Genomic DNA, 13688 nt, shown 5'->3' with positions numbered 1-13688 from the left:
GCCAGGACAACAAATTGGTACTCAGCATCCTTGGAACTGGCACTTTCCTCCTGGCGCATGGTGATATGGTAGACCACCTTGGATGGGGTGCTGACATTTTATAATTATCCGTGTCTCCAAGGAATGGGTTTGGAGGTTTGTCCATTCTGGCTAAACCACTGCTCAACATCAGAGGCTCTCCAAACAGATCTTCTGGCTGTTCTTCTAGGCTGTGAATTGAATTATGTCTGCCAGCTTCATATAATGAAGTCCTAAACCCCAGAACCTTACAACACGATCACATTTGGAAGTGCAGCCCTCAGAGACACAATTAATAAAGATGAGATTAAACTCCAGTTGAGTGGCCCCCAATCCACAGAGTCACATGCACAGGGACAACAAGAAGATGAAAGCAGAGGTCAGCCTGATGCCTCCTCCCAGGAACCACGGAGAGGCTACCGACCAGCAGAAGCCATGAGAGGAAGGAACGGCTTCTCCTTGGAGCCATCCCTGACAATGCTATTCACAGACTTTCAGTCTCCAAGCTGGGAAATAACACGCATCTGTCATTTAGGCCACTGTGTTGGGCTTATTTATTGAAGCAGCAGCGGAGGGTGTCGTGCTGGTGAAGTGAACTGGTGACTTCATCTCGGGGCGCAGAGAGGTGAGTGTCTTTGCTAACACAGGGGGCCACCAGCTGTTCTTGGTTGGGTCAGGTGAGCTTTTCTTGCTGGAGTTGTCCCAGATCCAGGGTGGGAACCCCGAGTATTTTCCATTATTTCACGCCTCTCTCTCTGCCTGGTCTTGACTTCTGCCTCCTCTCCCTAGCCCTCAGTCACCCAGCTTTTTATCAGGCATCCCATCGGTTTCTCCAGCTGTGCAAATACCTACACTGACTTAACACACAGGAGAGGCCACATCAGGGAACAGGATCAAAGAAGCCACCGGGAAGAGCGGAGGGGCTGCTTGTGGTCTGGTCAGTCTACTGGTGCCTACAGTTTGTCCTGTGCAATGTGGCTGTGGCCGTAAGGAGAGAATGTCAAGCTGCAGAACCAGGAAGACAACGTGACCCACTCTTGGGAGTAAAGAAAGAGAGAGAGCTCTGAATCAGCAGGGCAATTACCCACGAACTGATGTCACTGAGATCTGCATTCCCACATGGTTCGGGGCTTCAAGTCTGCTCCTTTTGTTTGTAAATATGTCACAGTTTTCAACTAGAAATGAAGTATGCGTGTGTGTGTGTGTGTGTGTGTGTGTGTGTGTGTGTGTGTGTAAGACAGAGAGACCGAGGAGACAAACAGAAAATGACACTCCAAGCTCTCTGTAACTGATAAAGCTCTCTGTGATTGAGGAGTCTACATATGTAGACTCAATTAACCTCAGAATAAAAGTATTTTGAAAGATTTTTTATTCTTTTTTTTGACAGGTTGTCTCTGTGTAGCCCTGGCTGTCCTGGAACTCTCTCCGCCAGACATTTATTCTTGTCATCAACCCCTAGAGAACACAATATTACAAGCATGTCCATGGCATAGATAATGTATTGAATATTAGAAGTAATCTAGAGATGGTTTAAAGCAGTGATTCTCAACCCGTGGGTCACGGCCCCTTTTGGGGGTAGAGTTAAACGATCCCTTCACAGGGTTCACCTAAGATGATCAGAAAATACAAGTATTTGTATTACAATTCATAGCAGTAGCAAAGTTACAGTTATGAAGTAGCAATGAGAATAATTTTATGGTTGGGGACGCCACACTTAAGGAACTGCACTTAATGGCAGCAGTAATGGGAAAGTTGAGAACCTCCCAAGTAAAGGGAGAATGCATGCAGATGCCATAAAAACACGGAGCCTATTTGTACAAGAAAATTGGGCTTTCCCCAGATCGCAGCACCTTCCACGGTTCTAGAACTCATGACCACGGATACTGAAGGACATCTGTAGTGCAACGGCTGCTGTGGAGATGGAGCCAGGGAGTGCACTGAACAAAGCTGGCCAGAAACAGGGCAGCATGGAACAGCTTTCCTGTTACCAACTTCCTGTGATATGAAGAGGGGTAAATGAACAGGGTTGTCTCCGGCCGGAGGGGACATATATATTGAGAAAAGATAGAATGTATATAGCTTTAAAAAAAGATAAATGTGTACAGATGTATGATATGTTGATTGTGTTGTCTTTTGTGTTCTGGACTGGAGAAAAACATTTGATTCTAGGAACTGCAAAGAAAGGTATCTTGACTTTAAAATATGGGCTTAAGAATTTGATGTTTTGGAAAGGAGGTTCTGCTTTTGTCTCCACAGACGATGAGAACCTGAGGATTTATTTGAGATTCATGTGGTTTGAATCACTGAGACCTCCTGAAATGTTGAAGTAAATACCCCCAAGAATGCAGCGTCCCTCTCAGCAGGAAGTAGCCAGACAGATTGGCAATGCCCAAATTCCCTAAGTGGGGCCCCTTCAGTGGTTGCAGAGCAGCAAGCCTGCTTCCCTAAGTTCCGCTCCACTCCATGCACCAGTTTGGACCCAGAACAAATGCAGTTGGGGCTAGAAGGCAGCTGGAGCAGAGCTTTGCTAGGTGGCGGTGGTGGAAGGCACATTGCCTCAGCCCAGTCGGTGCCTAGCCTGGTGGATGCCACAGCAGTGCCAGAAGTATCAGCAAACGCAACAAGTGCTGGAGCTGAGACAAGCCGGAGCACAGACCGCACTGGGTTGCCCGAGAACGCAGCAGCGGGGCAAGGAAAAGGCAGTGGCACTTCTAGGCTATGCACGCCAAAGAGTCTGTGGCAGCAAATTTAAATCAAGAAACTGCCCTATTGTAGGAGCAGGTGGACTTATGGCTAGTACAACAAATGTCTTGTTCATTATTCCATTTGTATGACATCTGTTAATATTGCTAATGCCTCTTATGTGGTGAAACAACTCAATGGTTACTTGAATAACCGTTGAAATGTTACTATTAGCACACCAGATTGTAACTGTGTTAGTCTAAGGGTTGGTAGAATACCATAGCTCAAATGGGAGGCTGGGTCCAGTGGTGACTGGGGACCCTACTGCTGGCAATCTTAATGCCTGTTGCCATGGGCATTCATCTTTAAATCCTGTGTAAGATCAGACAACCCATGAGAATGCAGCATATGGTCACTTAGCAGAAACAGGATCAGCTGGGCTGCTAGGGAAGCCAAAGAGGTGCACGAGCAAAAAAGTGTCTTCCATGCACTCAGCTGACAAGAATGAATGTGCCTCGGGGGTATGGCAGCTGGGGTATGTTATTTAGGGGACTGCTGAAGGAGCAGTGGTTTCTGACTGCTCCTGGGGTCATGACAAAGCCACTCCTAAAAGTCCTGGGTCTGATATGGTCACACTATAAAAAATTTAGGGGGAGATGTTGGGAGCAGTGAGACCCCAGATCCTGAGTTTCTTGTAATCCCCTGATCTGAGTGCCTACAGCTGTTCTGAGCACGAGACCTTCAGGAGGTCCTGATGGCAGGAGAGTGGTTTCTGGTGGGTTTGGCTGGGGCGTGGCTATCTCTATATAATCTGCCCCTGAACACAATAAAGGGGGCATTCTTGGGGAATTCAAGGATGACCCCTGTCTCTGTCTCTCTGTCTGTGTGTGTCTGTGTATTTTAACCTCCAGCCCCCTTGCCCAAAGCTCGCGAACTGGGTGCCAGCGCACAGAGCGCAGACACGGGGGGGAGGGGCGCAGTGCACAGCAGCATGCTAGGTAACAGGTCATTAACCCACGGTCTTGGTTGACCAAGACCAAGGGATTTCCTAACATGTAGAAATTTTAGCACTACATGTAAAATTATGTGCCCTACCTAGACCGCCACCCCCCCCCCACACACACACACATACACACAGAGAAGGAGAGAGAGGGAGGGAGAGAGAAAGACTCAGAAAGATACATGGGAACCTGTTTACAGCTAGGTTGGCAGGAGTCAGCCATACCCCGCACAGCCGCAGCCACAGCAGAGGAATCTACTTGCCATCACTCTTTGCCAGTCTTCTCAAGAAGCTCACAGTCAAAGCTGGGTGACAAAGTGGGAAAGCCCTGGCTTCCCCAGCAAGGAGGCATCCCACATGGGTGAACCATCCCTGACGATATAATAGTAGGGATGCAATACTGGTCCAGAGGCTTACTCCAGGTATTTCTGTCTTTGAGATGCTTCAATTTGGCTACATGGCTTAGATCAAATCTTTTTATTTTTAAGATTTATTTATTTATTTATGTATACAGTGTTCTGCCTGCATGTATGCCTGCAGGCCAGAAGGGGGCACCAGATCTCATTACAGATGGTCATGAGCCACCATGTGGTTGCTGAGAATTGAACTGATGACCTTTGGAAGAGCAGGCAGTGCTAACCACCTAGTCATCTCTCCAGCCCCATTGAATCAAATCTTAAGGTGCTTTGGATCCTGAAACCTCTGGCTTGTGTTGTGCCTCCACTCTCCTTCCCCAACATATTTTCTGCAAGTTTCTCTTCCTTCAAAGTTTATTTTATACATAGAAAACTAAGCGAACTAAATGAGAACCTCTTCTTTATTCTCATTCTTTGTGGAAGATGGGGAATAGAAATTATTTACTTTGTCTGGGAAAACCGAAGCTTGAAAAGGGTTGGTATCTCATCTGAGGCTTCATCCTGAATGGGGACAGAGCCATGCTCACCTGTGTGACTCTGCTGAGGGGATTGGGCTATGCATTTTTCTCATGTGATCTTCAGTTTGTTCATCTTGTAAGTAGCCACCATGAAAAAAAAAAACCTTACCTGTCATATTCACACATGCTCACAGTATCTGTATGGGCAGATTGGCATCATCCACCACAAGAGGTAAAACAAATTAAAAAAAAAAAAAACTAGTTGGTGTGGGAAACAGTCACTGGCAAAGACCTCTGGGCTCATGCTTGGGAAGTGCCATTGACTCATACTGAATACAGTGTCAACAGAAGGAAGAGAATCTTCTCGCCCTATCCTCTCCACGTCTCCCTGTCTCACCATCTGCTCTTATCTCTCCTGTCCATCATTTTAAGGAACTTACACCCTTCAGAAATCGAGTAGAGAATCCAAAAGGCCAACACAATAGTGGCTAGTGTGGAAGAAGCAACCCTTACAGCACATTTCCAAATCTACAGGTGTCATCCGGCTCCTATCCACAGGAGTGAGAGAGATAACAGGGGGGAGGGGATTCAATCATTTAGGATTCATTATAAATACATAGGAGCAAGGCAGTGGTGACATATGCCTTTAATCCCAATACTCAGGAAGCAGAGGCAAGAGGATCTCTGTGGAGTTCTAGCCCAACCTGGTCTATAGAGTAAGTTCCAGGACAGCCAAGACTACCCAGAGAAACCCTGTCTCAAAAAGAAAAAAATAAAAAATAAAAAAATAAGAAAAATAAAAATAAAATAAAAAATAAAAAAGCAATAATAAAACGGAACAAAAAAACCACACGTGAACAAAGAACAAATATAATTAATTTTTAAATCCCTCCTTTTCCCACCAGGAACAGCAGGGTGGAAATCACAGGAGAAGGCAAGCCCTGCACTCTCACAGTAGGTGCAGACGCCATTCTCAGGAATTTGGGGCCTTCAGGCTGGCCGACTCTCGCATCAGAGAACAGGGGAGGCATCCTCTTCCAGGGTCGCAGGACCTCCAGCTGCCAATCCACCTGAAGCTCACTTCTCCACCACATAGCCTTGCTGATCCCAGCAAGCGCCAGTCCAATCAGCAGCGATGTCATATTGTTTGGGCTGGGATCATTCCTGAACCGTGAAACAGTTAAGAAATATCCTGCCCCACTGGCTGCCAGGCTCATAAAGGTGGACCCACGTGGACTTCCTCCTTGTTCCAAGACGCACCAGCTCATGCATTTGCTCACACCCACAGGGAGAGACAACACAGGACTGCCACCTCCCATGCAAATCAGCCCCAGGAGCGCAGCTGGACTCCTCCCGCTGCTCCTGGGCAATGCTCCTGGGCAGACCTTGTACAAGATGCCATCTCGGGCGCTGTGTATTTTTCCTCATTGTGGCTCTTTTGAGCGACGCTGTGGGCCTGGTGCTTTTGCTGGTGGGGATCTTCGCCACACTGAACTACTGGGACTTCTTGGTCTACACAGGGGCTCTGATCCTGGCCCTGAGCCTACTGTTCTGGCTTGCCTGGTATTCCTTCAATATCGAGGTGCCTCTTGAGAAGCTGGACTTCTAGTGTGGCCACGGACGAGAGAGATGCTGGTGGCGTATGCAGCTAGGAACCTGGAGCCACCTGGACATGATGCCCCCCACACCGAATGCCCCGCTGGGACGAGGTGAGTGCACACAAGACCTGCCTAGCAAGGGGGTAAAGGAGGCTCAGACAGGCAGGGACAGGCCAGGATGGCATGGGCAGGTGGGTGGATGACTGAACCTCAGCTGAGGATTCTGTACGTCTAGGCTCGCATTAATGTTGTAATGGACAAGCCAGGACAACGTGGAATGGATGCTTTCTCTTTAGGGATCATTTTCTCTACATTCCTCCTTCTTCTGACAGGCCACAATGATTTCACACACACACAGACACACACACACACACACACACACACGACCTTTATCCCTTCAGTACTGAACATGGGAGAAAAGAGCCCGTCTTGACTCCCCGTTGTACGGAGGGGTCAGGGGATGGCTCCAGCTTGAGGAAAGTATGGAAAGTCCCCCAGCAGCTGCTAATGGCCTTGTGTGCCTGAGGGAGTGTGAGCTGGGCTGTGTGGGAGCAACCAGAGCAGAACCATCCAGAATGGCCTTTCTCTCTCGCTTCCTTCCTGCACCTGACAGGTGGGACAGAGTCTGCTTCCCTCAGAAGTGCCCCTTTCCTGCTCCTCACAAAGACTAATACATAGAACACATGTGCCTAGACCAGCCTCAGAGGTCTTGAAGTCTAAAAACTGGCTTTGAGCTTTCATTGGCCAAGTCATATGTCGCAGCTAGGCAAGTGGCTCACTTGACTGCATGGAACAACCTGTAAGCTTTGGACACAGAAGTGAAACCAGAAAATAACACTGGGCTGGACATTACAACCCAGAGTCAGATGGCAGCTCTTCCCGGAGGACTGACACGGGAGCACTGGTCGGTTTGATCTTACACCCTCCTCCGCAGGTGGGTGCAGCTTGACACTCCCTTTTGATTAGGAGGTAAGGGAGCAAAGGTCATTGCTGAGATGGAGGAAGGAAATAATGATTCTCTCTTTTATTGGAGTCTACATTTGGCCCCAGAGCTGTGAGAATAGAGCAGAATGTTGAGTCAAAGGTAGATGAGACGAGAAAGGAGACATCAGAAGCCCCAGGATCCACACTGGGCTTCCACATCCCTTAACTGGGTGACTTTGGGTAGAGGCTTGGGTAGAGCCTCTGCATCTTTAACCTTAGAAATGGGGATACTATTCTCCACTCTCACTAAATAGGCCAGAAAGTGGTAAGGCAGGAGTGGCTTTTTGCAAATGATTGGGTTCACGTGCGTGTTAAATGTTGTTGTTAAACACTCAAGCCCACCTGAAATCCAGACCTGGAGTTCGTGGTTGTCCCTCAGAGTTGGCCGGGCTGAGAATCAGTTCATGTTTTCTATCATGAAGCTTTAGAGCAAGGAAGGCTCCAGTTTGCCTGCTGTACCATGGGAATGAGTCAGGCAAGGAGATAAGGTACCAGAGATGCTGTAAAGATCAGGTCAGGGAGTTCACTGTCAGGAGAGAGGGACTGGCATTGGCCACACAGTCAAACTAGCAACAGTACAGTAACAAAGTGAGCTGAGGACTAGGAAGGACCGGGGCATCCAACAGAAACTAAGTTGGAAGGCTTCCCAGAGGTGGTAGCAGGCTGAGCACCCAGGAAAGGGGAGTTTGAGTAGAGGGTCTTTCAGGAGAGGGAATAAATTTGGCACAGTTCTAAAAGGAGCAAGAAAGCAGAAGGGTGAAGAGTAAGGGCTGAGGAGACAAAGGCTCAGTCTATCCCAGACTCCAGGGATTTTCTTAAGCATGTTGGTCATGCCTCTAATCGAAGTAAGGTATTGGTGGATTTTTTATGAGCAGGGGTTTGTCTTGATTCAACTGAATCTGTCTCCAAAACATTATCCTAGCCACAACACACAGGGTGATAAGAATTTGTGTCAAGAGTTTTGACATGTCCAGCACTGGGTTCTTTGTCCTGTGTCCAACAGAAGTGTAATAATCCCAGACCAGAGAGATGACTCAGTAGGAAAAGGCACCTGTTGCTAAGTTTGATGATCTGAGTTCAACCACAGAGACCCATATGCTTGAAGGGAATACTGACCCTTTAAGTTGTCCTCTGACCTCTACGTCTGCACCAAGGCATGTTTTCACACTTGCTAACATGTAACACACACACACACACACACACACAAAATAATATAGTTTCAAATTTATTTTTAGGTAATTTATTAATTTTTATCTTAAGTGCATTGGTGTTTTGCTTGCATTTATGTCTGTGTGAGGGTGTCAGATCTTGGAGTTACAGACAGCTGTTAGCTTCATGTGGGTGTTGGGAATTGAACCCAGGTCCTCTGGAAGAGCAGTCAGTGTTCTTAATCACCGAGCCATCTCTCCAGCCCCTCCAAATTTATTTTTAAAAATTGAGTTCAATAGCCAAGACAGGGCTGAAGTTCTACACCATTTGCCTTGGGTCCTGTATTGTTTCTTCCTATCTGTGTGACCTAGGGAAAGTTACCTCCCTTCGGCAAACCTGTCTCCAAGTCTGTAAAGTGGAGATAGGAGATAGAATCATTAGAAATGACCTCGACCTCAAAGGGTGTTGCTGGTAGTGGTTAAGCAAGGAAAAGGGCAGGCAATCAGTCACGCCTCTGTCATCATGCTGATGGCTGGCACAGGGCAGTGGACAGTAGGGGAACCTTCCTTTCTGATAGACACTCCTGAAAGATTAGGACCAATTCTGCCTCTGTGATGCTGGGGCAGGAACCAGGGCCTCAGGCATGTTAGGCAAAAAAGCAGCATCCCCAGCGTTAGCATTCGGCATCTGTACTGGCCTACCCTTGGATGCATCCTTCCCTGACAGGATACGTCCTCAGCTGTAGCCACTAAGAGCATCTCCTGTGCACATTCACTATGTTCCCTTTCGAAAGAGCCCCGCCCACCTCCCATCTCTCTCATTTTGTCTATCTCTCTCCCCTTTTTTCTCTGCCTCTCTCTTCTCTTCTGTTGCTCCTGTTCCCAGAGACCAGTCTCCCCACTCCCCTTCCCTCTTTTTACGTTCCCTTTCCCCTGTTAAATACCCCTCCACATGAATTCTGTCTCATGGCATCTTTCTCTCACATGCCACTTTTTTTTTTAAATTACGACACCCAGCGTGATCAATTCTTAAGTCAGTGCGTGGTGTGAAGAGGGTGTTTTGTTTTTCCTACTTTTGTTTCGTTGTGGGTGGCAACGGTAGCAGATGCCGGCAGGTTTTTACTCAGGCTCATCTGGAATTTTCAGATTTGGGGGCTACCCAGTGTCTTCTCCGTGGAGCAGAAGTCATTCCAAGAGCACGTTCACTTTTCTATCCTTCAAAGTCTGTGTGTAGGAGGCCTTCAGAGCCACCAGGTCACCAGTGACCTTTCTCTCCATCCCTGCAATAGAGTGGTCCCGAATAAGAGCATAGCCTTTCTGCCCCAGAAGCTGCTAGCTTACTGTGGGGCTACGTGCTCTTCTATGACCTTGGTCAAGTCATTGCCCTTCCCTTTGCAATGAATCTTTGATCAAGTAGTGCAAGTCAAAGATCCCCAGAGGGAGCAGGAGTGTAAGGCTGAATGAGGGAACAGGTATCCAGAGCCCCAGTCCACATGGTCTGCTCATCCAGGACGCTGGTTCTTCAGTAGTTTTACAACTGAACTTGCATAGAAGGAGTGTTTTCCAGCCGGGCGATGGTGGCGCACACCTTTAAGTCCAGCACATGGGAGGCAGAGGCAGGTGGATCTCTGTGAGTTCTAGGCCAACCTGGTCTAAAAGAGCGAGTCCCAGGACAGTCTCCAAAGCTACAGAGAAACCCTGTCTCAAAAAAACAAAAACCAAAAGCAAAAACAAAAAATAAGAAGTAGTGATTTTCTTGAACATTTCCTCTGGTACTCAGCACTACCTCTCCAAGATCATTGCTGTCAATTCCCTTGCATTCTGCAACCTTTGGCCTCAGTATAATCACTAACTTTATTTATGATTTATGGCAATTGTAACTGGTTTAGCCAGTTCTCAGCTTTCGGAGTGGGGTCAGGGGAAAAGACACAGATTCCTGAGTTCAGAGGCCAATGCCATATCACCTCCCACATCTTTTGGAGACCGCTGAGATGAGGTTGATAGGACCTGATCCACCCTGCCCCAGGGCTAAGAGATCGCGTTCCGGGTCTGCTGAAGGGTAGAGCCCTGGTCTGGCTGCTCTGCCAGCCATTAGCCTGCAGTGTGCCTCTTCTCCAGAGGCAGGGGGGCGGTTGGTGCTAAACCTCAAAGGCTGTTTCAAAATGACTGGAATGACTGGCTTGTTTTTATAGCCCAACTGTGTACAAAGTGAGACCTCCTTGCTTTGATTTTTATCTCTTGGCCACTGTGTTTCCAGGTTGTTTGCTCCCTGGTTGGTTCTTTTGTTTGGTTGGGGTTTTGTTGTTGTTGTTGTTGGTTTGTTTTTTTTAATTTCTTGGGCAAGTCCCATAAAGATAAGTCCCCAGGAAAAGTCAGGTGAAGACTATTGTCTGTTTGCAAATAGGATCTAAGATAATTCCCACCCCAAACACACACGCACACACGCGCACACACACACACACACACACACACTCCCTTGCCTTTTCATTCACTTCCAACACATATCCTACCATCTAGCAATACACTAAACATACATGCTCCCAGATTGCCTCCTTCGCCATATTGACACATGAATATACTACACGCACATAGATACATCCCTTCCTCATTGTACACAAATGTCCTATGGCTTCCATCACACTTACTCACACCCATCGTGGAACTATCACCTACACTTGCTACTCTACCATCAAGGTCGAAAGGTATACAAGGCTCAAGGCCCTGAGCCCTGGAAAGTGAAACTTGGTCCTCTGCATTCGTGTTCTCAAGCAGGTACTTTCTCTCCTCTGCCCAAGCTGCTGCTATGTCTGCTCAAAGGTTAGCTGTGTAAAAGGACACCCACAATTGCTCAGCAAGCCCATGCCCGGAACAGACACGGTACTGGGACTGTGTGGACAGCCAAGCATCTCTTAAGTCTCCCCAGGGATTTCTAATCTGAGGGGAGAGATATTGCAAGTGCACACTGCTTCCCGGAAGAACCCAGGAAAGTGCAGTCTGGGAGATAAGCCCAGCCTTGCACAGGCTCTGCAAGCTGGAGTGAGCGCAGAGCCCCTAACTGAAAACAAGGGTCATGTATCCAACCACAGGGAGATTCAGATGTCTGTCCCGGCCCTGAAAAACAAATACAAATTTGACAGCTAGAGATGGCAAAGGCAAGATTAGCCTGGAAAGAGAGAGGCTTAGAGACCAAAAAATGTAGGGAGCTCTGAGTAGGTTAAGTAGATGTTTTGGATTTAGGGGTCTTCTATGTAGTCCATCCAGGACCCTTAACACTTAGTGGGGCTTCTGGTACTTGATATGGGTGGGCATGTTGTCATTAGAGACTGGAGAATGGTCATTTCCCCCATTCTTTGGGAAGAGTAACTTAGCAGTGTGAATGCAATGAGTTAGAAGGTGGGGGGAACACCCCAGAGTGCAAGTGTTAAGTAAGAACAGTTTGGAGAGAAATGATGGCTCTGAGAAGGGAGTTGGGGGAGCATGGAGACATCTTAACAGAAAGGGCTGTCTTGCTCTGCTGCCAGGGGATGCTGTAACAAAGACTCAGAAAGTATCACCATTCCTGTGATAAGAGAGGTCAGGAGAAACCATGTTTGACTAAAGTGGTGCATTTTTCTCTCAAGCATGGACAGTTTGAGCAAATGGAGTGTATGAGCAAAACTACTCAACTGGGGTTGAGTGTGTGTATTGCTTAACTCAGAAAAGAGATCCGACATGGAGCTGGAGGCAGGATTGGAGGTATTGACTGTTGATGAGATTGTAAAGGAAGAAGAGGCTTGGGGGAAAGGGGATACTACAGACTCTGCGGGAGAATGGAGGCATGGAAGGAACACTAAGACTCCAGGCCAGGATCCAAGGTATTGCAGTTATGCTTTGAGAAAAGTATCATGGATTTCTTCCTCTTCTTCTTCCTCCTCCTCCTCCTCATTACTATCACCACCATCATCAACATGGTCATCACTGGTCCCCTTCACAGATAAGGATGACAAGGTGCATAGTGACTAACCAGCTGAGCAATGCAATAGAGCTAAACGGTGAAGCCCTGTGCATCTGCATTAGTTCATATTCTTTCTACATGACTGGGCATCAGCAGATATGGCCTCTGGCCAAATCTGGCCTGCCTCTTACTTTTGTAAGTAAAGCTTCATTGGCTCTAAGCTAGTTCTTTGACTTCTGGTATTACCCCCTGGCTGCTTTCTGCAGTAGTAGAAGGGTTGAATAGTTTAAAGAGAGACTAGACAGCCTAAAAAGTCTAAACTATTGACTACCTAGCTGTAAGCAGACTGCTTGTTCGTTTCTGGCCACCCAGACCTGAAATAATCACATAGAAACTGTATTAATTAAAACACTGCTTGGCCAATCACTTAGGTGTATTGCTAGCTAGCTCTTATATCTTAAATTAACCCATCTCTATTAACCTGTGCATCACCACGAGATCTTGGCCTACCAGTAAGATTCCAGCAGGCTCCCATGAGTGTCTTTCTCCTTGGAAGCTATATAGCATCTCCCTGACTCTGTCTTCTTTCTGCCTTTATCTGCTTAGAATTCCCACCTTGCCCTATTCTGCACTGCAATAGGCCCAGAATAGCTTCTTTATTAACCAATGGTATGCAAAACATGCAGAGGGGAATCCCACATCACCTGGCCCTTTATGCAAAAGTATGCCAAGTGTCTGGCCAAGCCACTAATGCTTCCCATGCGCGGCAAGGTCAGAGCTATGGGCCATGCCTGCACTTAGAGGATGGGATGGGGAATGCTGCTTGGGTAGCCCAAGTGAAGTTCCCAGTAATAATCAGGGAGCATCACGATGAAGGTAACAAGAGGACAAAGGAAGACCTTATAGCTGGCATGGAGGATTGGCCATGGTACGTTTCAGAGCTATTGAGAATGTTGAAGCCTCAGGAAAGGTGACGAGTCTCAGCAATGAGCCTTTATCAGTAAACAGCTGGGAAAGACCAGATGAGCACTCCTTCTGGAGTGGCTGTTGAGATGCACAAGGCCTGGGTACAGAGCGGTCTTCCAAGCATTTGGTGATGGGATTGAAGAGGCAGGACAATGGCCTGATGGAGTAGGATTCCCTTAGAGGGGATGGATATAGGAAACTGAATGAGACGGTGAGTGGAGGACAGGAAAGGGGGTGGAGAGGGTTACGAAAAGATGGACCTCTGGAAGTGCAGGAGGGTAAAGAATCAAAAGCCCAAGACAAGGCATTACCTTTGTCTTGAAGGAGTTAATATTTGATAAGTACCTTTTATGTAAGCAGCTGAATCAATTGCTTATTTTTATTGCTTCCAAGTCAGAATAAAGGACTCAAACCTCCATTTGGTAGGTGGAAGAAATCCAGGTATCTGATTTGTTTTCAATAGCCCAAGAAAATTTGGTGGGTG

The 13688-nt window shown here is 47.3% G+C and overlaps 1 protein-coding gene across 1 annotated transcript; it reads left to right on the top strand.

Annotated features, from left to right (window-relative positions):
- The first annotated feature begins 5943 nt into the window (after nucleotides 1-5943).
- On the top strand, nucleotides 5944-6183 carry Tmem238l (transmembrane protein 238 like). Its single transcript, XM_038324955.1, has one exon. The coding sequence runs from the start codon at nucleotides 5944-5946 to the stop codon at nucleotides 6181-6183; it is 240 nt and encodes a 79-aa protein (XP_038180883.1).
- Nucleotides 6184-13688: the final 7505 nt, after the last annotated feature.

This window comes from Arvicola amphibius, chromosome 4 (genome assembly GCF_903992535.2).
Source record: "Arvicola amphibius chromosome 4, mArvAmp1.2, whole genome shotgun sequence".
In the NCBI taxonomy this organism is placed as follows: domain Eukaryota; kingdom Metazoa; phylum Chordata; class Mammalia; order Rodentia; family Cricetidae; genus Arvicola; species Arvicola amphibius.
The sequence above is the reverse complement of the archived record's forward strand: the minus strand, read 5'-3'. Positions and strand labels throughout refer to the sequence as shown.

What these genes read in the sequence shown, in the direction of transcription:
- Tmem238l (XM_038324955.1), top strand. Translation starts at nt 5,944, where the DNA reads ATGCTCCTGGGCAGACCTTGTACAAGATGCCATCTCGGGCGCTGTGTA.